Source organism: Brassica napus, chromosome A7 (assembly GCF_020379485.1).
Source record: "Brassica napus cultivar Da-Ae chromosome A7, Da-Ae, whole genome shotgun sequence".
Lineage (NCBI taxonomy): Eukaryota > Viridiplantae > Streptophyta > Magnoliopsida > Brassicales > Brassicaceae > Brassica > Brassica napus.
In genome coordinates this window covers 22,023,275-22,049,212 of record NC_063440.1, presented here as the reverse complement: position 1 = coordinate 22,049,212, position 25,938 = coordinate 22,023,275, and the positions used below count along the sequence as shown (strand labels likewise).

The following is a 25,938-nucleotide window of genomic DNA, read 5'->3' as shown; positions in this document are numbered from 1 at the left end:
AACCCCGACCCGAACCCGATAGAATCCGAACCGGTCCCGAACCGAACTTTTATATAACCCGAATGGGGTTGATTTTGATAAACCCAAAAAACCGAAACCCGAATGGATAAAACCGAAACCCGATTGGGACCCCGAATGCCCATGCCTAGGCGCATATCGAGAACTGAAAACTGAACCGGGGAACCGAACCAGATACGAATTGGATCTCAATTTTTTTTCTAGATATTAGCAACTTTTTAATATTGTTTTTTTTTGCTAAAAAGTTTTAATATTGTTATCTAAACCAAACTGAAAACCAAAATAATCAAATCAAAATTAAAATAAATTTCATAAATAACAAATTATTCTTTTTTTTTTTACATCGAATAACAAAATAGTTCTTATAGTTCTAAAACCGAAAAACTAAAGAAAAAACCTATTAAAAAGTTGTAAATAGTATATTTAATTTGTGTTATATAAACCAAACATAAAAAACAAATTTTAGTTACATATTTATTTTTGTTCAGTTTGGTTGTTTTTATTCTGTATGTTAAAAATGATTTATGTTTTATACATAGCTTATCCTGCACGTCAGTTATATAATCCTTGCCAGTAACTATTTCAATGTAGAAATTTGTGATCATTAATGAAAAAAGATATTTCAATATACGTTAATTACAAAACATAAAATAAGAAATTACAAACAAACACAAACTAGTCTTTTGGAGAACACAACTGGAAAGTTCAGTTTACACATACGAATAATACAGTAGTATAACTATGCTTAGGTATGCTTATTAGGGAGTGCAAGAGATGTGCTTAACGAGCACTTGGGGTGAATGAGTTTTCTTCGACCAAACTTTTCCGTGAGCCGTTCCTGATTGTGTGAAGCGAAGATATGTCCAATCACCAATCCACAAAACATACCAGGTCCATAAGCTATCACAGCTGCAACCCAACTAAACATTTCTTCCTCCTCCTCCTCTGAATATTCATCAGCTTGCTGTACTGTAGGACTCACGGCATGGAGTGATCCACAGATTTCTTCAAGGCCGTAGAGTCTAGAGTTTCCCAAGAATGAAGAACAATTTTGCCGTTCAAATTGTGTGCCACGAGGCACTGGACCCTGGAGAAGGTTATGGGAGAAGTTCATGTACGATAGAAATGCAAGATTACCAAGATCTTGTGGGATATGACCTGATAGCTTATTACTCGAAAGATCCAACGTCTCAAGACTCGTCAAATTTGCCAAGGATCTTGGGATATCGCTTGTGAAAACATTATCTGACAAGTTCAGAAGACGCAATCCCTTCAAGAAACCAATGGATTCAGGGATTTCTCCAGATATTCCGTTACAAGAAAAATCAATGGCTCTGAAGTCTTGTCGGATTCGATCAAACCTTGTCTCTACTCCTTTATTAACCATTTCCATCGAGCGGTAAATTGATTCCGGGAATAAACCCATGTAACGAGAAACCTTAGTGGGATTCACCATGTAGTCAGTTCCTTTGGTCAACGTAGTCATTTCACGCCAGTTGAGAAAATAGTGAGGTGGAAGAGTTCCGGTGAAGTCATTATGCGAAATATCAATCACTCTTAAACTCTGAAACCCAATGGACGTACGAGGAAGATACAACGGTCCATAGAACTGGTTTGATCTGAGGCTGAGAACGTTTAATAACGGTAGAGATCCCAACCAAGATGGAAACTCGTCCTTGATTCTGTTGCTCGCCACATTCACAAGTTGTAGAGCTTTGCAGTTGATTAACGACTTTGGAAACTTTCCCTCTAGCTGGTTGAGACCGACGTCGATTGATCGTAACTTGGTAGCATCACCAAATATATCCGGAAGAGCTCCACCGAAACTATTGTTGCGCAGACTCATGTCCAAAAGAGAAACAATGGAGTTCCTCAAACATGTCGGAATAGAGCCGTTGAAGTGATTGTTAGACAAGTCTAATAAACTTAATCCCTTAAGATTGCAGATCCAACGAGGCAGTGGGCCGTGGAATGAATTGGAACTCAAATCCAACACTTGGACCGATAATGTCTCTTGTGAAGGAGTTTCAAAACTGTTGAAAGAGTTGTGACAAATCATCATCGTCGACAATCTCCATAAGAAACCTGGTACTTCGCCTTCCAACTTGTTTTTGGAAAGATGTAGATCCGTGAGGTTGACTAACTTTGATAAAGATCTAGGGATGGACCCTGTGAAGTTGTTGTGGCTAAGATATAACCGTCTGAGGTTGAGAAATTTAGATATGGATTCCGGGATTGGGCCATTGAATCTATTATGATCAAGATTTAAAAACTGAAGCTCAGATGAAGAAGTGTTCACAAACTCTATAGGTCCAGTGAATTGGTTTCCACCCAAATCAACAGATTGTAACGAACGGATGGAGAACAAAGTTTTAGGGAAAGGCCCGAGAAATGAGTTGTTGTTAAGGGAAATAACTCTTAGCTCATGTAGGTTTCCGAGAGAAGTTGGAACTGCACCTACCAAATAATTGGCTGAAAGGTCAAGCGTTGTGAGATGAGAAAGGTTTTTTAGTGAAGAAGGAATCTCACCATGGAGATTGCAATTGCTAAGGTTTAGGTGATGAAGATATTGGAGTTTAAAAAGGCTACTATTAGTTTTCAAAGAGCTGTTGAGAGGTGTTTCATGAAGGTTGAGAGATATCACCTGACCAGATTTATTATCGCATGTGACACCACTCCAAAGACAGCAATCACTGCTCTTACTCCACGAACTTAGGTTTGACTCATCAGTTGGAAACTCGTCTCTGAATCCCAGAAGAGCATCTCTCTGGTTGTGGCGGCAAAAGTGGAGTGTAGGAGAAGCAAGGATGTGAATTAGGAGTGAGAAATAGATGGTAACGATACCAAAAAAGCAATAACAATGGCCTTGGATCATCGTATCAGTTTTTTAAGAAAATAAGTCTGTGTTGCACGTTATATGGTGTATGGCTTCACTAGTTTTATTTAAGTAGAAGAAGAGAAAAAAAAAACTCACTAATGGGGCTGTGGCTTAGCAAGTCTTACATCAACTCGTCGGTTTGGTTGACTTCTCCGAGTCTTCCGTTCCCTCACATCGAAGAATTGGACCACTTGTCTCAAAAGTCTTCGCATAAACCATTACCATTCAATCCTGTCCAAAATATCTCTTAACGATATAGATGAGAATTCATCTTTTTTTTTTTAAATTCGATATTATGGTTGGCTATTTGGATAACTATACAAAAACAAAACAAAATTTTGTACCTCAGAAAACGTCATGAAGAGTATTTACCAAAATGATCAACTTCAGTTTTCTTTGACACTTGAACAAACAGTTTGTATTTATGCGAACCATTCACAGAAATCTCAACAGATGTGCCACCAATATAGTCAAACAAAATTAGTTGACAATAAAGTCAAACAAACACATAACCATCAAACTGTTTTCAAATATTTGAGAATATGTATTTTAATTATAAAAACTAAATAACAAAATATATTAAAATATCTCATATTTTTACTGATTGCTAATTTTACGAATAATTGTTTTCTCTCTCGGCCTTGAGGCGATTCCATCAACACCACCCTCTAAAAGGCATCTTTTGTTAGATTCTCTTACTGATTAATATGTATATCGCCTGTGGGAGAAGCAAGAGTTATGTATGAAAAGAAGAAGGTATTAGGATGAAGTTTCCGTATTACATTTTTAAGCAAAAATATATTGAATACCACCATGCACGTTTATTACAAAAAAAAACCATTAAATAGAAAAGTTACAAACACAAACTAGTCTTTTGGAGAACACATCTGAGAAAAGATAGTATAAGTACCACCAGTAAGTTGGATAATGTAGCGGAAGTATCTGTAGTAACCGATAACGCGAAGATAACGTTGAATTCTGCGAATGCCCGTTAACTAAGCCTTCTTAAAATCTGTTGAATTCTCAAAGAATGCCCAGAAGCTAAGGAACAAGAGTAGGTTTAAAACCAAAGCTCTAAGTTTATATTAATATCAAATCAAAGGTGACTAAAAACAATAGAAGAGATTCCTATATATAGGCTCACATACGAGTCCTATATCTATAAGTAAAAGGTTAAAGATAATTATAAAAGCCAAACGATAAGTATAAGGAAAAGGAAACAGTTAAGTAAAACCAAATAGGAATAGGAGATGTACGCTACATCAGGTCCCCTCCCGTACGAGCGATTCGTCCACGAATCTGGCAAGTGTATCATCATCCGGTTCGTACTTGAACAAATGCTTGACATTAAAAACATCTGCCGTGTAGACATGCGGAGGCAGAGCCAGGCGATAAGCATTGGGGTTTATCTTCTCAATGATCTCGACAGGACCAATCTTGCGTGGCTTCAGCTTATTGTATTGGCCTGTCTGGAAACGCTCTTTAGTCAGGACCGCCCACACACGATCGCCCACGTCAAAATGTACCTCACGTCTGTGCTTATCAGCTGCCGTCTTGTATTTGGAAGTCGCGGCGATCAAATTGTCCCGCGCAGTAGCATGAACATGAACCAGTTCATTCACGAACTCGACTGCTCGACCATGAAACTCGGCAGGGTTGGGAAGAGGTGCCAACGCCAAAGGACTTCGTGGATCATGGCCATATACGACTTTAAAAGGACTATAGCCGAGACTTCGGTTAAGAGCATGATTGTGTGCAAACTCTGCTTGACACAAACAAGAGTCCCACGATTTAATATTGCTTCCCACCAGGCAACGCAACATGTTACCCAAAGACCGATTAACAACTTCCGTCTGTCCGACGGACTGCGGATGGTAGGCTGAGCTCATATTCAAACTTGTCTTAAGGAGCTTCCACAAAGAGCGCCAAAAATGGCTAATGAACCTTGAATCTCGATCAGACACAATTGATAATGGTAGGCCATGTAAACGGTAAATTTCCCGGAAAAACAACTGAGCGACTTGCACTGCATCCGTTGTCTTTTTACAAGCGACAAAATGGACCATTTTAGAGAAACGATCGACGACCACAAAGATAGAATCATTACCCCTTTGCGTGCGAGGAAGACCAAGAACAAAGTCCATACTGATGTCACACCAAGGCTGAGTCGGAATCGGGAGAGGCAAGTATAGGCCGGCATTAGAGGCCTGTCCCTTCGCCTGTTGACAAACCGTACAGCGAGCAACAAAACGCTCGACGTCCCTGCGCACAGTTGGCCAAAAATAAGCATCCGTTACCAGCTTGAGCGTTCGATCCCGTCCAATATGCCCCTCACTATGCAACTCTTTAACGATCTGAAGGCGAAGACTGCAATCAGGTACACACAACCGGTTGTTCTTGAAGATAAAACCATCCACCAATGTGTAGTCAGAGCGAACACCATGAGTAAGGTCTAACCAAATCGCTGCAAAGAATGGATCCGTGGCATATAAGGTTGTAAAAGTTTCAAATCCCGGAACAGAAACGGACAATGTCGAGACCAAGGCATACCGACGACTAAGTGCGTCTGCCACTTTATTGAGCTTCCCGGACTGATGCTTAATAACAAACGTAAACTGTTGCAGATATGCTGTCCACGATGCATGTCTTGAGGAAATTTTATCTTGAGTTCCAAGATATTTCAACGCCACATGATCTGTAAACAACACAAACTCCTTATGCGCCAGATAGTGGCGCCAATGTTTGATAGCTTGAACGATTGCATAGAACTCAATATCGTACGTGCTATATCGTATGCGGGAACCGGCTAACTTCTCGCTGTAGTAAGCAACAGGGCGTCCTTGTTGACTCAGTACAGCTCCCACACCAAGTTTTGAAGCATCACAGTGTAACTCAAAAGGTGCATCAAAATCAGGAAGAACCAATATCGGGGCTGTTGTAAGCTTAGTCTTGATGATTGCAAAAGCCGCAGCGGCATCTGGTGTCCATGTGAACGCCGTGGCCTTGATACAGTCGGTAATTGGAGCCATAATAGTACTGAAGTTGTGCACAAAACGTCGATAAAACGAAGCCAAACCATGGAAACTCCGAACCTCGGTGATTGTTGTAGGTGTCGGCCAGGAGGCTACTGCATCAACTTTGAGTGGGTCTACTCGTAAGCCAGTGGCCGAAATGACATAGCCGAGAAATAATACCTCCGAAGCTCCGAACTCACACTTTTGTTTGGCAATAAACAGCTGTTCTTTACGTAGCGCGAGCAGGACGTCCCGAAGATGATCAAGATGTTCGTCCAGCGACGTACTAAAGATAAGTATATCGTCGAAGTAAACTACCACAAAGCGTCCAATAAACGGTCGGAGGGCTTGATTCATTACTCTCATAAACGTGCTTGGAGCATTAGACAATCCGAATGGCATGACTAGCCACTCGAACAGGCCCTCACGAGTTTTGAAGGCAGTTTTCCATTCGTCACCGGGGCGAATCCGAATCTGATGGTAGCCGCTCTTTAGATCCAATTTGGTGAAGATCGACGCCTTCCCTATCTGATCTAATAGGTCATCGAGACGAGGTATTGGGAATCTGTACCGTGTCGTGATCTTGTTAATAGCGCGACTGTCCACACACATACGCCAGGAACGGTCCTTTTTGGGTATAAGCAACGCAGGCACCGCGCATGGGCTCAAGCTTTCTCGTACGTAGCCCTTACGCAGTAGGTCCTCTACTTGACGCCTAAGTTCTTCGTGTTCTTCCGGGCTCATGCGATAATGGGCACGATTTGGTAACACGGCATTGGGAACTAGGTCAATATGATGCTGAATATCACGGAGAGGTGGAAGGCCTGACGGGAGCTCATCCGGAAACAAGTCGTCAAACTCGTTGAGAATGGGAAAAAAGACTGGCGGGCACGGTGGCTGTTGTTGTGGAGGCGGTGTAATGGCCACGAGGGCAAATATAGGGCTGTTTGTTCGTAGCTCCTCTTCAAACTGTGATTTAGAAATAATCAACAAGTTTTGTTTAGGAGAGGTTTGCTGAGTATTGCTCGCGGGTGTCTTCTCTGTCTCTGGCGTTGGTAAGAGTGTTATTTTGCGCCCTTCAAATATAAACGAATGAGTATTCGTCTTGCCGTTATGTAAGACTTCACGATCGTATTGCCATGGACGTCCCAGAATGAGATGAGAGACATCCATCTTAGCGATGTCACAGTATAAGCTGTCTTTGTAAAATGAACCGATAGAGAATGATACCAAGGCACGTTGAGACACAAAGACTTCTGCGCCGGTTTGCATCCATAGTAGACGATAAGGATGAGGATGAACCTCCGGGGTGAGAGCTAGTTTGCGAACCGCTTCTTCAGACACGACATTCGACGAGCAACCCGAGTCAATGACAAAACAGCAAATTTTCCCTTTTACCGTACAGGTTGATGAGAATAATGACGTGCGTTGCCAAGCCTCACTAGTTTTAGGAGCAAGGCAATTCCGGCGGATCATGAGGCAAGTACCAATATCGCCATGTACTTGTTCCTCGTCAACGTCGTCAAACTGTTCTTCCTCGTCGTCATATATTGGTTCTCCGACGATTTCCCTGTCATTAGCTAACAAACCACGCTTACCCTTATGAGGGCATGCTGTTTGTATGTGACCTCTTTCCCCACATGTAAAACATCGGAGAGCATTGGGACGGGAAGGTCGCGGTTCTACTGCTGTCGTGGCAGTTTCTGTAGGACGAGGGTTATTTCGTTGCCCGGTATTTGAAGTGGAAGTTGTATCGTGTCCAGCAGGCGTCTTGGTGTCGTCGGTGGAGGTTGTGGCGCGCGATCGTGAATTTCCTGACCATTGATTGTTGGTAAATCGCGATTGTTGCTCAACCAATAAAGCTCTTTGTCGTGCCTCTGAAACAGAGGATGGATCAAACTGGTGTAGCATATTCTGTAGTTGAGACCGAAGCCCTGCTATGAATCGCGCCACTAATTGATCTTCTGAATCTTGTATGTCGATTCGTGTAAGCATCTGATAGAATTCATTAGCGTACTCCTCGACTGACCGAGCTCCTTAGCGGATGTTATGGAATTTTTGAAACAATAGGCGCTCGAAATTATACGGAATGAATGTTTTCCGCATATGTTTCTTAAGCTTGTCCCATGACGTGATTTTATCTTTACCCCGACGTGTTCTGGAGAGCTTAAGTTGGCTCCACCATGCCGCGGCGTGACCACGAAAACGCGTTGTTACAAGAGGCACTCTCTTTAGTTCCGGAACGTCTTTGAATTCGATGATTTCATCGACGGTAACAAACCAGTCGAGAAGTTCTTCTGGTTGTGATCCTCCGTTGAACTCAGGTATATCAAGTTTTAGTCCCGTCGACCAGCGTAGGTCATCGTGGTTGCGGTACTGTCGATCGTTAGGTCGTTGACGGCGGTGATGATCCTCCCCGAATGGGTTTTCTTCATCGATATCATCGTCTTGTTCGTCAAAAACAGGATTGTTATTGCGATTTTGCCGTTGAGGTGGAGCTACGGGAGCGGCGTTTGCTGCGTTTGCGGCGAAAGCGGCTTGTACTCCAGCTTGTACTCCGGCTTGGATTGATTCTGCCAAAGTTCGTCTCATATTATCTTGAAAGCTTTCTTGAAAGTCTTCCAAAAATTGTTGCATCTGTGTCCATTCGTTTGGACGAGGTGCCATTGTCAACCAAAGATCGATTGATCACGAGTAGAATCGCAATCGAAAGGTCTCTGATACCAACTAATGTAGCGGAAGTATCTGTAGTAACCGATAACGCGAAGATAACGTTGAATTCTGCGAATGCCCGTTAACTAAGCCTTCTTAAAATCTGTTGAATTCTCAAAGAATGCCCAGAAGCTAAGGAACAAGAGTAGGTTTAAAACCAAAGCTCTAAGTTTATATTAATATCAAATCAAAGGTGACTAAAAACAATAGAAGAGATTCCTATATATAGGCTCACATACGAGTCCTATATCTATAAGTAAAAGGTTAAAGATAATTATAAAAGCCAAACGATAAGTATAAGGAAAAGGAAACAGTTAAGTAAAACCAAATAGGAATAGGAGATGTACGCTACATCATTGGACAAGATATGTCTTACAAATGTTTATTAGATATACTGCAGGAGATGGGCTTATCGTGCACTTGGGGTGAATCTGAGTTTTCATCCACCTAACTTTTGGGGAACCATTCCTGATTGTGTGAAGTGAAGATATGTCCAATTACCAATCCACATAATACACCAGGTCCATAGGCTATTGCAGCTGCCACCCAATTGATCATTCGTTCTTCTGTCTCTGAATATTTCTCGGCTTGCTGTGATGTAGGACTCGGGACATGTCTTTCTCCACATATTTCTTCGACGCCATAGAGTCCAGGGTTGTCCAAGAATGAAGAACATTTCTGTCTTTGAAACTGTGTGCTACGTGGAGCTGGACCTTGGAGAAGATTATGGGAAAAATTCACGTATGAAAGAGAAGATAGTTTACTAAAATCTTGAGGGATTTGACCTGGCAACTTATTACTCGAGAGGTCTAACGCCTCGAGGTCTGTCAAATTTGCCAAGGATTGTGGGATATCGCTTGTGAAGGCGTTACCGGACAAGTTTTCAAAGAGCTATTTAGAGATGTGTCGTGAAGGTCGAGGGATATCACCTGGCCAGATTTATGTTTGCATGTGACACCATTCCAAAGACAGCAATCACTGCTCTTGTTCCACGAGCTTAGGTTTGAGTCATCAGTCGGTGGAAACTCGTGTCTGAATTCCAGGAGAGCATCCCTCTGGTCGTTGCGGCAATTAAAGTGGAGCGTGGGAGAAGCAAGGGCGCGAATTAGGAGTGAGAAATATATGGTAACGATACCACAAAATAAATAACAATGGTTTCAGATCATCGTATCTTTCTTTTTGAAGTTTGTGTTGTAAGTAATGGGTTGTATGATGTATGCTTCACTGATTCTCTTTAAGTCAATCGAACCCGACGATGAGTTGACGCAAGATTTGTTAGTTTGGCTGTGGCTTATCAAATCTTGCCTCAACTCGTCGGGTTCGGTTGACTTCTCTTAATCTTCCGCTCCCTATCGTCAAAGAATTAGACCACTTGTCTCAAAAGTCTCCCCATAATAATTTCATAAACCACTACCACCATTTACCTATGCAGATTATCTCTTAACCATATATTTGAAGTTTATATTATTTTTTCCATATTATCGTTGGCTATTAGGCTATATGAATACCAGATTTTTTTGAGATATACAATAAGTTTAAAACCGAACTAACCCACAGCCAAGTAGAGTGACCACAACTGTTTTTGAGATAGAAAATACTCAAATAGTTTAGTTCCATACCCGATAAGAAGTAATTCGAAAATTCAAATATCAAGATCTAAATGTTAAAATAAAAAATATTGATAACTTAGTCCATAAAAAGTAAAAAAAAAAAATAACATTTATATATTTTAAAATATTTTAAATTCATATGAAATTTTATGTACTTGTATTATTCTTGTTTTAGGTGACATAAGTTTTGAACTTCAGTAGATGTGTTGTATCATGTGTGATCCTTTTCTCTTATGCTTTGTGTAAACTAGACTGTTTGAGCAGTTACTGAATCATTTGATAAATATGAAGTTTTAAGTTAGCTTTTCAAATACTCAGAAAGAATCTCTCCATTTTTTAGAAATCGGTTACATATGGACCTTGGCTTAGCCATTCGTCTATAAAATTTCTTAAAACAATTATTTCATTTGTCAGCTTTCTTAAAATCGTCAATTTCAATTTCTAAAAAGCAGGATTATAGTCACCTAGTTTATTTGCAAAAAATCATTTCAGCTAATCTGAAGTCATCGTGGATAATTCAGTCGTCGGCTAGGTTTTATAAAAATATATGAATAATTTAAAATCCTTTGAAATTCAGTTCGGTTTGGTTTGGGTCGGTTCGATTGAGTTCCAATTTGGTTTTATCCAGTGATCCACCTGCGGACACGACACCGTTTAGAGTTAACACTTCTGTCTAATTCGCAATCTCAATTATCATTGCATCGTCTTCCTCCTCGCAAGAGTTTCAGTCTCAGCCACAAGTCACTCCACTCTCATCTCCCCGTAGTGATGCTTCTTTCCGCAATCGCTTCTCAGACACTCCTCTCATCAAACCCTAACGTCCTCTTCCCCAACCCCATCCCAAGCCCTAGACCTTCAACTCCATCTCTCAAACTCCCCAATGCCTCCTCCTCCTCCTCCTCATCATCTTCAATCTTCACTCTCCCCACGCGTGGTCTCCGCTACGTGAACCAAACAGTCTCCGACGGAGCTTCCGAATCCGGAGGCTGCGTCGGAGGAGAGACAACGGTAACCTCCGCCTCCGCCATCGCCTCCGCGATACGTGGAGCCTCGACGACTCCGGTGGAGTTCACGCAGATGATCGAGAAGGACAAGATCATCCTGCCGAGTCCGGATTTTCAGCGGCTTTGCCTCGAGCAGTTGGATCTCTTTCGTAGAATCGTGGATCCTAACGCTGTCCTCTCCGTGCGTCTCTCTCTCTCTTTTCTTCTTATTTAATTCATTAAAAAAAATTACAAAGTTTTTTTTAATCTTTTTTTTTCTTTTGGTATTTAAGGTATATGTAAGACCAGCTGGTAGCTACGTGATGGATCGCTTGGAGCTTCGTCGCGTCACGTGTTATCCAAGTGTTAATGGTGGTGACGTTGTGATCTTGGTTGGCAACTTTGGTATCCCTGCTGGTTTGCGTGCCGCTGAAGCTTCTCTTTCTAGTCAACAAGTATGTGATGTGTTCTTGTCTTTTATTTATTTATTAACCTTGGAATATTCGACTAATTTCTAAAGAAAGGTGCAGCCCACGGATAAATCTTCTTTTTGGGTATTTAAACGAGGCATAGCTTCATATTCGCGTGGCCACATATTGGTTTAATGTTGTGGAGTTGCTTTGAATCCGCTACCACTAGACCACTCCCTGTGGTTTTGTGTGTTCTTGTTTCTCTGTAAATTTGTGTAAAGATTGTTTTTTTTAACATGATATAGGTTGAAGTTGTTAGCAAGCATAGAGCTGCGGTGTTTCCAATGGTGAAGCACCCATTTGTTGTTGGGTTCTTGGTTGCTGAGTTACCTGTAGATGCAGAAGAGGTGTTGGAAGAGGAGGATGAGGAGGAGGAGGAGGGCGGTTCTAAGCATTTTCCTTCACCGGAGGAAGCTTATGCTTTGCCTGGTTCAGCTACTAATGCGAAACCACCTAAAGTTAAACTTCCTTCTGTTAAGGTTTTCACTGCAGAGCAGAGATCATATGCTATTAATATTTCGCGGACTCTTGCTATGGCTTATGTCATGGATCAGGTTGTTCTTACACTCCTTGGGGATTTAAAGATGTTGCTTGTTTGTCTTGAATCCTAATTGTATTTTTGTTTTGTATTGTGTATGTTTAGAAAACAATGTTACTTCAACAGTCATCTTGGCAAAACAATGTGAGGATGAGTAAGCTAGTGGAGCAGGTACAAGCCACACACATTGATCTTTATGTTAGCGTCTCTGTTTAGTTTACATTGAGATTTTTTCTTCCTGTTTTTTTTGGGCAGATCCGTGGTCCGCTCTCTACCATCAGGACATTAAGTAAAATGCTCTCAACTCACACACAGAGAAGTCAGGTCCTTGCACTAGAACATTCAACGAGAAGTGTAATTTTTCCCTTGGTCTTTGCATTGTAGGACTCACTTTGGTTTTTCCTTGGTACCGTGTAGATTTCACATGATATTGTGGAAGACTTAATAGTTCAAGGCGAACAAATAAGAGACACCCTTCAAGAACTTCAGGATGCAGTTCACTTAACAAAGGTTCCACCTTCTCTTACAAACCACACTCATCAAGTTTGAGTTGATTTGTGCTGTGTATTCATCATAACAATTTCGTTTTCAGGCTAATATAGTCCGCCACAACGAAGAAGCCTTGAAGAAAATAAACAAAACGCATAATGAAACAATGAGATCAAATTATTCTGGTGACTATGAACATAAGGACCCCATTGACGGGTCACAACTCTCAAGTACACGCCTCTCACTAGGTTCTGGATCTGATGATTCAGAAATGCCTATGCCACCTCTGGCACTAGCACCTCTACAAACGCATAGCATAAGGTATAAACTTCAGAGAACATTTTGTTAATAGCGTTTGGGAGGGCTTGCTTATCTCTTTCATTTATGTCAGGAAGACCGTGCGACATTTCTAGCGTCCTTTTAGATATGGTCGACACTGTGAGACCACTCGCCCTTACTCAGCAAAGAGTGGTGGAGCTAGGTGAAAACTCGGCTTCCCATCAAGTTGCTGTTGAAGAGCCGGCTTTGAGGCAGGCTCTGAGTAACCTCATTGAAGGTGCACTGTTGCGCACTCATGTTGGAGGAAAAGTTGAAATCTTGTCGACCAGAGCTCCTGCTGGCGGTAGTCTTGTAGTAATCGATGACGATGGTCCTGATATGCGCTATATGGTAAAACAAGACTAAACTCATCTTATGATTCTATTAGTCACCCTATTGGTTATTAACATGAAAGTGTTAACATCGATGCAGACGCAGATGCATTCGCTGACACCGTTTGGAGCAGAACTCTTGTCGGAGAACATGGTTGAGGACAATATGACATGGAACTTTGTGGCGGGTTTAACCGTGGCACGAGAGATCCTGGAGAGTTACGGATGCGTGATAAGGGTTATCTCACCTCGCATCCCTGATGCAGCCATAGGAGGTGGCGGTACTCGTGTAGAGATATGGATTCCTACGTTCACGGCGGCTGTACCTGAAGCTAATGAAGCATAGATTTCATTTCCATCTCTCTATGCCTTGTTAATTTATTAGCCTCGAGTATTTGCTTGCCTATGTGTGGTGAAGCCAATGTATAGTATATTGTTTGTGAGTTATCATTGATCAGCGTGTAATAACAACTTAATATGTACATAACCCAAATAGTCTTGTCTACATGGTTAGATATTGTATTGTAACGTAAATATTTAGCTCTTTGTGACAAAAATAGTTATTACAATAAGTAATCCCTTATATATTAATTGAGGAACATTTGAAAAGATGTAACCTCAATTTTGTATTAATTAAAAGAGACCCCAATGCATAGGTGGCACTCAATTAGGTAGTCAATTACATTCAATTGAAAAATAAGTAGGTCCACATTCGATTTTTATATGTTGTTAGATACATAAGTTGGTCAAACTATATGATATAATGATATGATATGATATTTTCTTTCCTTAAATAAAACCTACGGAATTACCATAAATGACTAATATATATATGACAATTAATGAATTTAATAATAAAGATTTGATAACAATGTATATCTCCTCCATCATTATTAAAATAAATTAAACAATCAAATTAGCTATAAAAATAAAATTTAAATTTTTTCGTATATGTTATATTTTGAATTTTTAAAAACGACAATAAATGACTAAAACTATTAAAATTATTATGTTAAAAATTAATGATCAATGGTTTAACATTTTTATTATAAGAAGATACACATGATTTTAAAACCATATGAGTAAAAAATATCATTTAATAATAAAATATATATATATATATATATTAAACACTATATACCATAAGATTACATAAATATTTTAATATTAAAACTTTCAATGAATTTTCAAGAACATTTATAAATTATAAACTTACTAAAGATTTCAGATTGAAAATTTTGTTATCGATGATTTAAATATTTTGTTATAAAACAATATGAACGATCATAGAACCGTATGATTATAAATTCTTATTTAATAAATAACTATACAAAATATACTATTTCTAGAAAAATAGGTTGGTCCTTCTTAACTTATATTACACTTTTTATTAAACTAACTATCGAATTGATAAATAACGTACCAAAAAATGTTTTGCACTTTCCTTAAATAAAAGCTACGAAATTACCTAATATGATTAACGTATATGTGAAAATTAATTATAACGAATAATAAATATTTGATAACAATTTTTGTATCTTAGTTCTTTTTTTAATTTTATATTATTAAAATATATTTAAAAATCACATTAAATATATAATACAAACATTTTTAATTTTTCTTATATGTTATATTTTGAATTTTTTAAAACGTCTATAAATTATTAGAAACTTGAAGATCCCCACTCTGAAAATTTTGTGATCAATAGATTATTTTTTTGTCATAATAAGTTACAAATGATCATAAAATTGTATTAATATGAACTTTTATTTAATATTATAAGAAGATACACATTATTTTAAAACCATATGAGTAAAAAATATCATTTAATAATAAAACATATATATTTATATATATATATATATATAGATTATACTATATACCATAAGATTACATAAATATTTTAATATTAAAACTTTCAATGAATTTTCAAAAACATTTATAAATTATAAACTTATTAAAGATTTCACATTGAAAATTTTGTTATCGATGATTTAAATATTCAGTTATAAAATGATATGAATGATCATAGAACTGTATGATTATAAATTCTCATTTAATAAATGACTATATAAAATATACTATTCTTAGTAAAATAGGTTGGTCCATCTTGACTTACATTATATTTTTTATTAAACTAACTATCGAATTGATAAATAATCTACCAAATTTTTTTTTGCACTTTCCTTAATTAGAAGCTACGAAATTACCTAATATGATTAACGTATATATGAAAATTAATTATTATGAATAATAAATATTTGATAACAATTTTGGTATGTTAGTTCTTTTTTTTTTATTTTATATTATTGAAAGATATTAAAAAATCACATTAAATATATAATAAAAACATTTATATTTTTTCTTATATGTTATATTTGAATTTTTCAAAACGTCTATATATTATTAGAAATTTGAATATTCCCACTCTGAAAATTTTGTGATCAATAGATTATTTTTTTGTTATAATAAATTACAAATGATCATAAAATATAACGCATATAAATTTTTATTTAATAAATATTCAAACTAAATAATATATATATAAATATATATATATATATATATATATATAAACATTAATGATTTAAAGCAACAAGATTGGCTGATCAATTTAGTCGTCCAGTTGAAATCTTTCAAAAGTATGTGAAAGACTAAAGTCAAAGTAAATATGGATTTAGAATAGCAGTTATATTTTACTAACCAAATACCGAAAAAACCAAACCGAACCGAAACTAACCTGATATCCGGATTGAACACCCGTAATCCAAATGAAGCTAAACTATTGTTTCATTTTCCAAAATATAATAAAAATAATAACTTAATCCCGCGCAAGGCGCGGGTCTTATCCTAGTTTAGTAGTATAACGAGAAACACAGCCTTACCATTTGTATTGCCAAACGAAATTTATAAATCTTGAATGTGAAAATTGCTAGAGGCAAAATGGCACGTACTTCTTTCAGTTGTGTAGCTTGTGTTCCGTATTTGAATACAAAATAAAATTTTACTTTCTTTCAAATATCAAGTGAAAAAGCCTTTAGAATCTTTTTTTTTTTTTGTAACAAAAAGCCTTTAGAATATAGTTTCAGCTTTTATCACTAATAAGCTAGTCAAGACTCAAAACTAAATCTCAATTTTGATCTTAATATTCCAACTGCATATTAATAGATATTGCATTTACAGAAATTTTGTGTAGAATGGCAATGATACTAACATAAATCATTATGTAAGCAATAATATTTTTTATTATTCCTCTATATAAAGAAAAGATCCGAACACAGTCACAATTCATCGTAAGTTTACTTAGGGACGAAGAGAACACATTTCCAATCTCAATCTCAAATTCTCAATCTCAGATTCTCAATCTCATTTTGTTGTTTTTTTTTTTCAAAAAGTCTGAACTCCTGACAATTCAAATATTGAAAACTCCGACATACGAATTGTGGATATTTTTTCTTCCAACAAGTAGATAGCGATCGAAAGTATAATGAAAATTTCCTTAATTATTTTTGACTTATTTATAATATTCAATCGTAAATATATAATTTTAAATTCAATATTATTGAGTTGACAGAGAAACTCAATTATTATTGGTATATTTTAACGTTTTAATAATAAAACTACTCCATTAAAAATCCTAACAAAATCTTTCAATTAATGTTTTAACAAATAAAATTTTCAAGTTAAATCTATACATTTATAATGATAGTTTAGATGGAAAGATACTAACAATATTCTTAAAATAATTGATTTTTTGTGATTTATTTTTTGAGAAGTTTTATAACTAAAAATCTTTTTAACCTCATTTATTCGGTCTCTAATCTCACCGTGTTTTATGTGTCCAAAAATTTTATCAGACCTGAGATTTCAGATGATTAATCGGTAATAAAACAAGGACATCAACAAGTAAAGTAAAGAACTCGTATTAAAGAAAGTGGACTCATCAGTTTGGTAAGAAATCAACATTTATTTATTGAAAGTTTGGCAACTCTCTCTTTCTTTTTCTTGTGGACAAAAACTAGATGGAAATGTAAATTCATAGTTTGGCAACCCATATTAGTCAAACTAAATTGGTCTTTAAATCCCGGAAAATATAGCAATGCCATAAATTCCAATCTCTCATATTACACACAACAATTGTGCTCAAAATAAAGGCCTTTCTTATTAATCAACCAATTCATACAAATATCTTCAAGGTTAGAAATAATAATTTCATTCACCATCTGTAACAATGTTTTGTTTTGTTGCTTTCTTCTAGCAAAATCTTATCCTATTTAAACCGGTAAAATTCTGGCGTGATTTTCGGAAGATCTAGCTTTCCTGTAATTCACATCTTGTTTTTTTTTTTTTGAAAACTGAAATTTGTAGCTTTTGTTTACACAGATATCAAACAGTTCGTAGTACGGTTGTGCGTGTCGTGTCGGTCCTTTAAATCGTCGTGCTTACTTTTACGCGCATTTGAGTTTAAGCCAATCAAATCGGGACACTTCTTCGCCAAAAAGTAAACCCTGTCGTTTGGAATTTCAGTTCTAATTTGAAAACATTTAATTTTAAAATAAAAAACCTGAATCAGCTTTTTAGTTTCTTTTTCGGTTGTTCTCCCGCACCTAAAATAAACACAAGAAGAAAAAACTCATTTGGGTCACCGAACCAAAACCTACGCTGCTTTTGAATTTTCTCAGGTCGACGAAAACGAAGGCACTATTGATAAGCGGTTTTGAGAAATTGTTAAATATTACCTCCTTTTTTAATTCAAAACGCAATTTCCCCTCTTCTCTTCACGTTTTTTTTTCGGGCGATCACGGGGGTTTTAGCACCTCTTCCTTTGATTTCTGTGCCAAGAGATTTTGCATGTGAGAAGAAGCTATATTGTTTCGTGCTCGCGTGATCTCTTTCGTGCTTTTGATTCAACCAGGTTCTTTTCGATTTTAAAGTTTATATTTTATTATTTTTATTTCTTGTTCAGCCGTAATAAATCGCCCAGAAAATTTGAGGAATTTAACCTATCGGTTTGGGTAACGTTTGTTGTGTTTCTCTAGCCTATGCTCTGAAATTGATTTTGATATTCGTGTTTCTTGAAGAACCTCTCAACATTATTTTACGGCTAGTATTCTGTAAACCAAAGTTGATACACCCTGAACATGAGCTGTCTTATTTTTATTTTCTTGTCTTGCAATCTAAGCAATGTGTTCTATTCTTACTTTTGTAAGACGACTTTGTAGTTTAAGGTTTTGTTTATGCGTTTGTCAAAGGGGAAGCACGTGATTTTCTGGCTTGTTTCCTAGCATTTTGCTTGCAATTGTGATCATCGACTGGAGAATTATCTCATAGAAGTAAACGTCTCTAGGTTTATTTTTCTCATTTAGGTGTCGGTCAATAGTTTGGTATTGAAGCCTTTTTCACAATGGTTGGTTTAGAAGCATTATATTGTATTCATCTGTGTAGGTTCTAAGATAATGACTTTACTTTATTGACCATTTTAAAAAAGTGTGGTTGATGACCAAATCTGACATATAAAAGGGTCCAATCCTAGTCTGTTTAACCATGTGTGTATTTCTTCAAAAACCTCATTTCTGCTGCTTTAGACCACAACTCACGGTGTTAACAATATCAGGTTCCTGGCTTCTTCACTGTCAGGAGGCCTGAGAGGAACCCAGTGACTTACTCCTGCATCTACAATCACAAGTTTGTAGAAGATATGGGTATCTTTTCACGGAGGTAATCATCTCGTTTCTTTGAAGGGGCCTATGTGATGCATTCAGGGAGGTGCATAGAAGCTTTAGTCAACTTTTTGTTCTTGTTTTTTCCAGTTCGATTAGTAGGAAATCAAAAGATGGAATGAAAATCATTGCAACTGCATTTTTCGGAGTAATGTTCGGATTTCTGATTGGAATATCTTTTCCATCATTATCAATCACTAAGGTTTGTAGCATCAAAACCTTATTTATTTATGCTTGTGTTTTATTATTACATATTTCCATTGTTTATCTTAGGAAGATTTTGTTCTCACATTTCAGGTGAGTCTCCCAACAAACTTTCTTCCTTCAAACGGTATCTCATATATAGAGGAAAAGGGTTCCACAATTGCAACTCCAGATAGTCATAAATCTTGGTCATCATCAAAGAGTAACGACAGCAGCTCATCTGGTCCAGTTGACAAATCAAAGGCATGTTTCCACTCTTTTATTTATTATGTCTTTCAATGTTTTGGAACTTTTAACATTATTTTTACAAGTTTGGTATACCCCCCTACCCATTCATACTTCAATATGCAAAAAAATAAGACTCTAAGGTCTCCCCAATGATGTAAAACATGTTTGAGTATTCTTACATATGTCTGATTAGTGCTGGTCTCAAAGATATGTGTTGATGGATTAGTTGAGGTACCAAATTAACAGATAAATTATTTGTGGTTTTACATTGTTTTGTCATTTAGATTTCACCTTGCCAAACATAAATAACCAATATACTAATTACATGTGTTTGTTAACCTTTTCTTTCTGTGTTTTTTTAATTAGTTGTGCTGGATTGGATACACAGTTTTAAGTTCATATTTTCATGTTTCATATCTGGAATTGTTTGCAGATATGGGTTCCTTCAAATCCTCGTGGCGCTGAAAGATTGCCACCGGGTATGATTGCAGCTGAATCAGACTTCTATTTGCGCAGATTATGGGGCTTACCGCATGAGGTATATGCTCAAACCATGCTTTATATTTTCATTTAAGTTTTAGTATCATCACACCATTAGTTTTAGCTGCAGTTCAGTATTGATATTACTGAAAGTTAATTAATGATCAGATAAATATTATGTTTTATTTGGCTCTTTTTGCTTCTTCAGGATTTGACCAGCCAACCAAGATACCTCGTGACGTTTACTGTGGGTATAAATCAGAAGGAAAACATCGATGCTTGTGTCAAGAAGGTTAGTCCATTCCCTATGTTTGATGCTTTGCCGTTTAATACCACGTCATATATGATTCATTGTCTTCTCAACAGTTTTCAGAGAACTTCACTATTGTCTTGTTTCATTATGACGGCCGGGTAACTGAATGGGATGAGTTTGAATGGTCCAAGACTGCTATACACATTAGTGTGCGAAAGCAAACAAAATGGTATCAAACTCTTTTTCAATTCTTTATGGTAGAGAATAACTCTAGTGATGTTTATGACTATTGACTCTCATGGTATAATATGTTAGGTGGTATGCAAAGAGGTTTTTGCACCCTGATATTGTAGCAAGATATGATTATATATTCATCTGGGACGAAGACCTTGGGGTTGAACATTTTAATGCAGAAGAGTAAGTTCTTATTTTACCTTTGCACTGGCTTCTGTCTCTTTTGTCTTGTTTCTCATTTGCAAAGACATCATAATCTTGACTATATTCTTCAGGTACATAAAGCTTGTGAAGAAGCATGGCCTGGAGATTTCCCAACCTGGTTTGGAACCAAACAAGGGGTTGACATGGCAGATGACAAAGAGAAGAGGAGATCTTGAAGTCCACAAGTATGATCTAACAAAAAGATTCTGGGTATGTTTAGTTTTCTGCATAAGGATCTTTACTAAATTTTGGGCTTTGAATATTAACAGGATAACAGAAGAAAAACCTGGATGGTGCTCAGATCCTCATCTCCCTCCATGTGCTGGGTACGTTGAAACCTATCTCTATGCCTTTTATGAGTTGGTTTTTCTCTGTAACATGAACTGAGCAGTATCAATGTTTTTGTGTTAATGACAAATGCAGATTCGTGGAGATCATGGCTCCTGTATTTTCAAGAGACGCCTGGCGATGCGTGTGGCACATGATCCAGGTTCCTTATTTCATTATCTGTTTCTTCATTCATCTTCCCTTTAGATCTCTCTTTCTGTCAGTCTTACTTATATGCATTTACCTAAACCGTTATAAAACAGAATGATTTGGTTCACGGTTGGGGACTTGACTTTGCACTCAGAAGATGTGTTGAGGTATGAAAGGGACACTTGAAGATTGCTTTATTTGTCACGTAAAAGACAAATTTGTTTTAGTTATCGCGTTTGTTGTATGACGAAACTTTGTATAAATGCAGCCTGCACATGAGAAAATAGGTGTAGTAGATTCTCAGTGGGTCGTTCATCAAACCGTCCCTTCCCTTGGCAGCCAAGTAAACTCTCTCTCAGTGTCCCTCCTCTTCTTGATGTGACATTAACTTGTTCGCTCAAACTCTGTTTCTCTTTTGCTTGCTGTAGGGTGAGGCAACAGACGGGAAAGCGCCATGGCAAGGGGTAACAAACATTTAAACCTCTATCTCGTGTTGAGAAACGCATAACTTGTGCAACAAGCGACTTGAATATGTGTGTGTGTGTGTGTGTGTGTGTGTGTGTGTTTGCAGGTTAGGGACAGATGCAAAAAGGAATGGACCATGTTCCAGAGTAGAATGGCTAACGCAGAGAAGGATTATTTCAAGTCCTTACAAGTTGAAGGCTCCTCTAATTCAACAGCAACAACCATTTGATAGGAGAGTTGTTAAGTAGCCAGACCGTGACGCTGACAGATTCAGTTCACAAACGATCTTGCATTTACATATAGAGTTTGTATATGTTAATGTAGTGGATACTCCATCTCTTGTTAGCCTACAACAAAATATTCCATCAAATAAACAAAAATGATGCACAATATCACAATATTGATCAATTATCCATCCCAAATCGCTGGTCTAAGCAAATGAGTAAGTTAAAATGATTAAATTAAAATGAGAATTAATTAAAATGAGTTTCTCAAACAAAATAATAATAATACTAAGATTTGAACACAAATTGATTAAATTAATAAGTTCTCTAAAAATGGATTGATTAATGATAGACAAGTAGATTGTTGTTAAAAGAAAAAAAAGACAAGTAGATTATGGAGTTTTCATGGTAAACGACCAAATCATGCTTAAAGTATTGCCATATATTCAATGTATAAATCAAAATTACTACTCTGCAAATACATGCTTATACATTCAAAAAATTTATATATCATATTTCTGTTAAAACATACATCATTTGCCACAAGATCTAATTTTGCTAACATAGACGTCACATCATTAAATTTATATCTAATTTTGCTAACATAGACGTCATATCATTAATTTGCTTTGCTGAGTGAATGTTACATATACAATAATATACTTTTAAGAAAAATAGTTAAAAACAATAAGGTTGAAAATTACAAATAAGATATAACTCTTATATAAGACACAAAGATCTTTATTTTAATTTATTTCCTATTTAATTTTATTTATATAAATCATTAGATTTTTAAACTTTTCATTTTATAAACGGTTATTTTTGTTTTATTTTTATTTTTATATTGTATATGTGGTATCCATGTCATCAAAGTTCGATAAAATAATATTCATGTCAGAAAATAAAATAATGTGGTGGATGATATATGATTTTGCCAAAATTTTAACAAAATATATGATATTTGAACTTTTTATTTGGGTATGTATTTACAAAATAGTATATTTGATGTATACATCTAACAAATTATAATATTTTGGACATAATTTGGCAGTCTACTCAGAATTTTTGTGGGTTTATCAAGGTTTCTCATCTGAGTACCTTTTCACTATATTTTTAATCATAAGATATTCATATTAAATATCTTCAATGAGATGCTCCTCTGTGATTTATATTATGGTTACACTACAAGAAAACAGGAGGATTCTGATGGCCAAAATCGTCGGAAATTCGTCGGAAAAGGTCTATTCCGACGAATTTCTGACGAAGGAGTTTGTCGGTATCATTTCGTCGGAAAAAAAGAATTCGTCGGAATTTCGTCAGAACTTCCGACGACTTTCTGACGAATACCGAGAAATGACATTCTGACGAACTTCCGACAATATTCCGATACGGACACACGAGACCAGAGTTCATCGGAAAAACTATATACCGACGGAGACGGATCCTCCGAAGATTCCGACGAACTAAGTCCTCGGTAAATACCGACGGACTATGATTCGTCGGTAAATACCGACGGAATATGATTCGTCGGTAAATACCGACGGACTATGATTTGTCGGTAAATTCCGACGAATAAAGTCCGTCGGTATTTACCGACGAATCATATTCCGTCGGTATTTACCGAGGACTTAGTTCGTCGGAAAATGTCAATTTTAATACGAATTAGTTTTGCATTTTTATATATATTTTTATATGAAAAATTAATTAATAAATAAAAAAATCTGAAATTTAAAACTAATAATATTATAGAATTTAAATTCATACAAACTGAAATAGAAAAAAAAACATTCAGAAAATTTAAAATTCATGCAAAACGAAAAAAAAAAACATTCAGACAGTTTTAAAAAGCTGAAAAAAACTAAGAACTCGAAGACATCAAACGATCTAGCTTCTGCATTATCTCGGCGTTGAACTTCTTCTGGGATGCCAGCTCAGCAAGGATAGTGGCATTCTCCGAACGGATAGTGGCATTCTCCGAAAGGATAGTGGTGTTCTGCTCCTCCAATGCCCCAATCCGTTCATCTTTGTCATGTAGCTCCTCGAGAATCATGGGATCGGCATACGGAGCTTGCGAAGAAGACGCCGGATACGAAGAAGCACGGCGGGCCAACCCAACTAAACGGCCTCCTTTCCTTTTAGGAACCGCCTACAAAAATATTTAAAGTTAGTAAATATAGACAAATTAGTAATCGACATTATAAAAAAAATATATTAATAAAAAAAATTACCTTTTCAACCATCTCATTTATTTGCAATAGGGACAAGTTGGTTGAAGCTCCCGTAGAATCGCCGTCATCAGAGAGAGGCTGAGATTGAGTTGCTATTTCAGCTTCCACCAAATCAACGACACCTTTGATCACGGGATCCTGAATTTGACCCGTCTTCTTGTTAGTGTGAGCCACCTTAATGAGTAGGAGACGATCAACGGGATTACCGTCATTTTCTTCGATCTAAAAAACCGCCATTATTAGCCAAAGAATATATAAAATATTTATTTAAAAAATATAAAGATAAATAATTAAAAAAAACTTACAAGTTCATCTTCCTTAGTAGACATAGAGCAAGCGCCGAGGTTGTGCACATACATACCTTTCCCGCCACGATCGCTCTTCCGGTTCTTGGAGTTCCTAGAAGACGTCTCTGCAGTTTCTTCCTTCTCCCAATGAGCTATCAACTGCTCCCACACCGTCCCGTTGATGAACCGTGGCCTCTTGTTCTTCTGCCAAACTGTCTTCCACGCATTTATCTGCTTCGTATAAGAGTCCATGGCTTTTTCGTTGAATTTCTTACGGACTGTTTCCGTGAGATCGGAGTGCCAGTTGAACTCTTGCTACAAAACAAACATAATTTAATAAGTAAATATATTTTAAAAAATGTAAATACTTTAAAAAAATGAAGAGTTTACCGCAAACTGACGAAACCACAACTCTCGTTCTTCGAAAGGAATCACACTCCACTTTGAATATCCAAAACGAAGCATGGAGTACATCATCTGGTTGATGCTCCTGCTAATACCATTTTTCGACTTGGTGAACCTTTAAAAAAATACAAGTTAGTTAACAAGTTAATTAACGGAAAAAAACATAATACTACAAATTAAAAAAAATACTAACCAAGTTCTATGTCCTCGTCGTGGGTTGGGATGGAGAACCGGGAGATGCTCTCGACCTGGTTGTTGAACCAATAGATCAACTGGCATGACCCCCGGATCCTGTTGAGCAGCAGCGGGAGCTGGAGCGGGAATATATGCGGTAACCGAGTTTTGTTCGTGAGACGATCCCGATGCACGGGAACTGCTCACCGAACTACGTCGAAGACGGGCTGCGGGGCGGGGTACATCCTCGGACCTAAAAAAAAATTAATACATCAAAAATCTTTTCAAATCATTTCTATTTTTAATGTTTTCATTTATATATTTACAAGAGGTTTTATAAACGTTTAAAAAAAACAATTAAACCTTTTATTATACATAGTTTATTACTGGAAACTTATAAAAAATTATAAAATTTTTATAATTATAGAAAAATGTTGTTAAATATTTTTAAAATTTAAAAAAAACGTTTTATTATACATAGTTTATTACTGGAAATTTGAAAAAAATTATAAAAAAACAATTAAATTTATGTATACAAAATTATAAAAATTTTATAATTATAGAAAAATGTTGTTAAATATTTTTAAAATTTTTAAAAAACGTTTTATTATACATATTTTATTATTGGAAACTTGAAAAACGTTTTTAAAAATCAAAAAACGTTTTAAAAACAGTAAAACGTTTTGAATTTTAACAAAAACACAAAATAATTCCAAAAAAAAACTTAAACAACAATCCAAACAACAATCATAACTTATATATCCTAAACTATCCATTCAATCCTAAAATTTTCAATCAAACAACCTAAAATCCGAGATCTAACTTCCAAAACCCTAAAAAATTGGGATAAAACAAGGTTGGGATGATTCTTACATGATTTGGGGTTTGGGAAGAGATATGAGGGTGAGAAGATGATTCGCCGGTGATGGGGGATCGAGAACGGCCGGAATCGCCGTGAAAGGGAGAGAAATCGCGGAGAGAATTGAGAGAGAG

The 25,938-nt window shown here is 36.6% G+C and overlaps 3 protein-coding genes across 7 annotated transcripts; 2 read left to right on the top strand and 1 right to left on the bottom strand.

Moving 5' to 3' along the window:
- Positions 1-622: 622 nt before the first annotated feature.
- LOC106379307 (receptor-like protein 11) lies at positions 623-3,173 on the bottom strand. Its single transcript, XM_013819324.3, has one exon. It carries the CDS (start codon positions 2,891-2,893, stop codon positions 764-766), a length of 2,130 nt encoding a protein of 709 aa, XP_013674778.2. The 5' UTR covers positions 2,894-3,173; the 3' UTR covers positions 623-763.
- Positions 3,174-10,898: 7,725 nt separating this feature from the next.
- Positions 10,899-13,906, top strand: LOC106379171 (chloroplast sensor kinase, chloroplastic). 2 transcript variants are annotated; one of them, XM_048735923.1, is made up of 9 exons: positions 10,906-11,417; positions 11,509-11,670; positions 11,931-12,239; positions 12,329-12,394; positions 12,479-12,547; positions 12,641-12,733; positions 12,816-13,033; positions 13,108-13,381; positions 13,463-13,906. In XM_048735923.1, exons 1-9 carry the CDS (start codon positions 11,001-11,003, stop codon positions 13,706-13,708), a joined length of 1,854 nt encoding a protein of 617 aa, XP_048591880.1. In that variant the 5' UTR covers positions 10,906-11,000; the 3' UTR covers positions 13,709-13,906. The 2 variants fall into 2 exon arrangements, with proteins under 2 accessions (XP_048591881.1, XP_048591880.1); XM_048735924.1 differs by lacking the exon at positions 13,463-13,906 and having other exon boundaries at positions 10,899-11,417; positions 13,104-13,374.
- A 3,570-nt stretch (positions 13,907-17,476) lies between these two features.
- Positions 17,477-22,035, top strand: LOC106378875. 4 transcript variants are annotated; one of them, XM_048735920.1, is made up of 15 exons: positions 17,477-17,558; positions 18,977-19,080; positions 19,173-19,284; positions 19,380-19,529; positions 19,948-20,052; positions 20,203-20,286; positions 20,361-20,476; positions 20,563-20,664; positions 20,757-20,870; positions 20,955-21,011; positions 21,109-21,175; positions 21,276-21,329; positions 21,431-21,505; positions 21,591-21,626; positions 21,734-22,035. In XM_048735920.1, exons 2-15 carry the CDS (start codon positions 19,061-19,063, stop codon positions 21,854-21,856), a joined length of 1,215 nt encoding a protein of 404 aa, XP_048591877.1. In that variant the 5' UTR covers positions 17,477-17,558; positions 18,977-19,060; the 3' UTR covers positions 21,857-22,035. The 4 variants fall into 4 exon arrangements, with proteins under 4 accessions (XP_048591877.1, XP_048591879.1, XP_048591876.1 ...); XM_048735922.1 differs by lacking the exon at positions 17,477-17,558 and adding an exon at positions 17,933-18,277 and having other exon boundaries at positions 19,000-19,080; XM_048735919.1 differs by lacking the exon at positions 17,477-17,558 and adding an exon at positions 17,933-18,277.
- The last annotated feature ends 3,903 nt before the right edge of the window (positions 22,036-25,938 follow it).

Excerpts from the sequence above, each read along its gene's own strand:
- LOC106379171 (XM_048735923.1), top strand. The coding sequence starts at position 11,001 with ATGCTTCTTTCCGCAATCGCTTCTCAGACACTCCTCTCATCAAACCCT. Across the intron at positions 12,240-12,328 it reads TGGCTTATGTCATGGATCAG|AAAACAATGTTACTTCAACA; the intron begins GTTGTTCTTACA and ends GTGTATGTTTAG. Across the intron at positions 13,382-13,462 it reads GTCCTGATATGCGCTATATG|ACGCAGATGCATTCGCTGAC; the intron begins GTAAAACAAGAC and ends ACATCGATGCAG.
- LOC106378875 (XM_048735920.1), top strand. The coding sequence starts at position 19,061 with ATGGGTATCTTTTCACGGAG. Across the intron at positions 19,285-19,379 it reads CATCATTATCAATCACTAAG|GTGAGTCTCCCAACAAACTT; the intron begins GTTTGTAGCATC and ends CTCACATTTCAG. Across the intron at positions 20,053-20,202 it reads TATGGGGCTTACCGCATGAG|GATTTGACCAGCCAACCAAG; the intron begins GTATATGCTCAA and ends TTGCTTCTTCAG.
- LOC106379307 (XM_013819324.3), bottom strand. The coding sequence starts at position 2,893 with ATGATCCAAGGCCATTGTTATTGCTTTTTTGGTATCGTTACCATCTAT.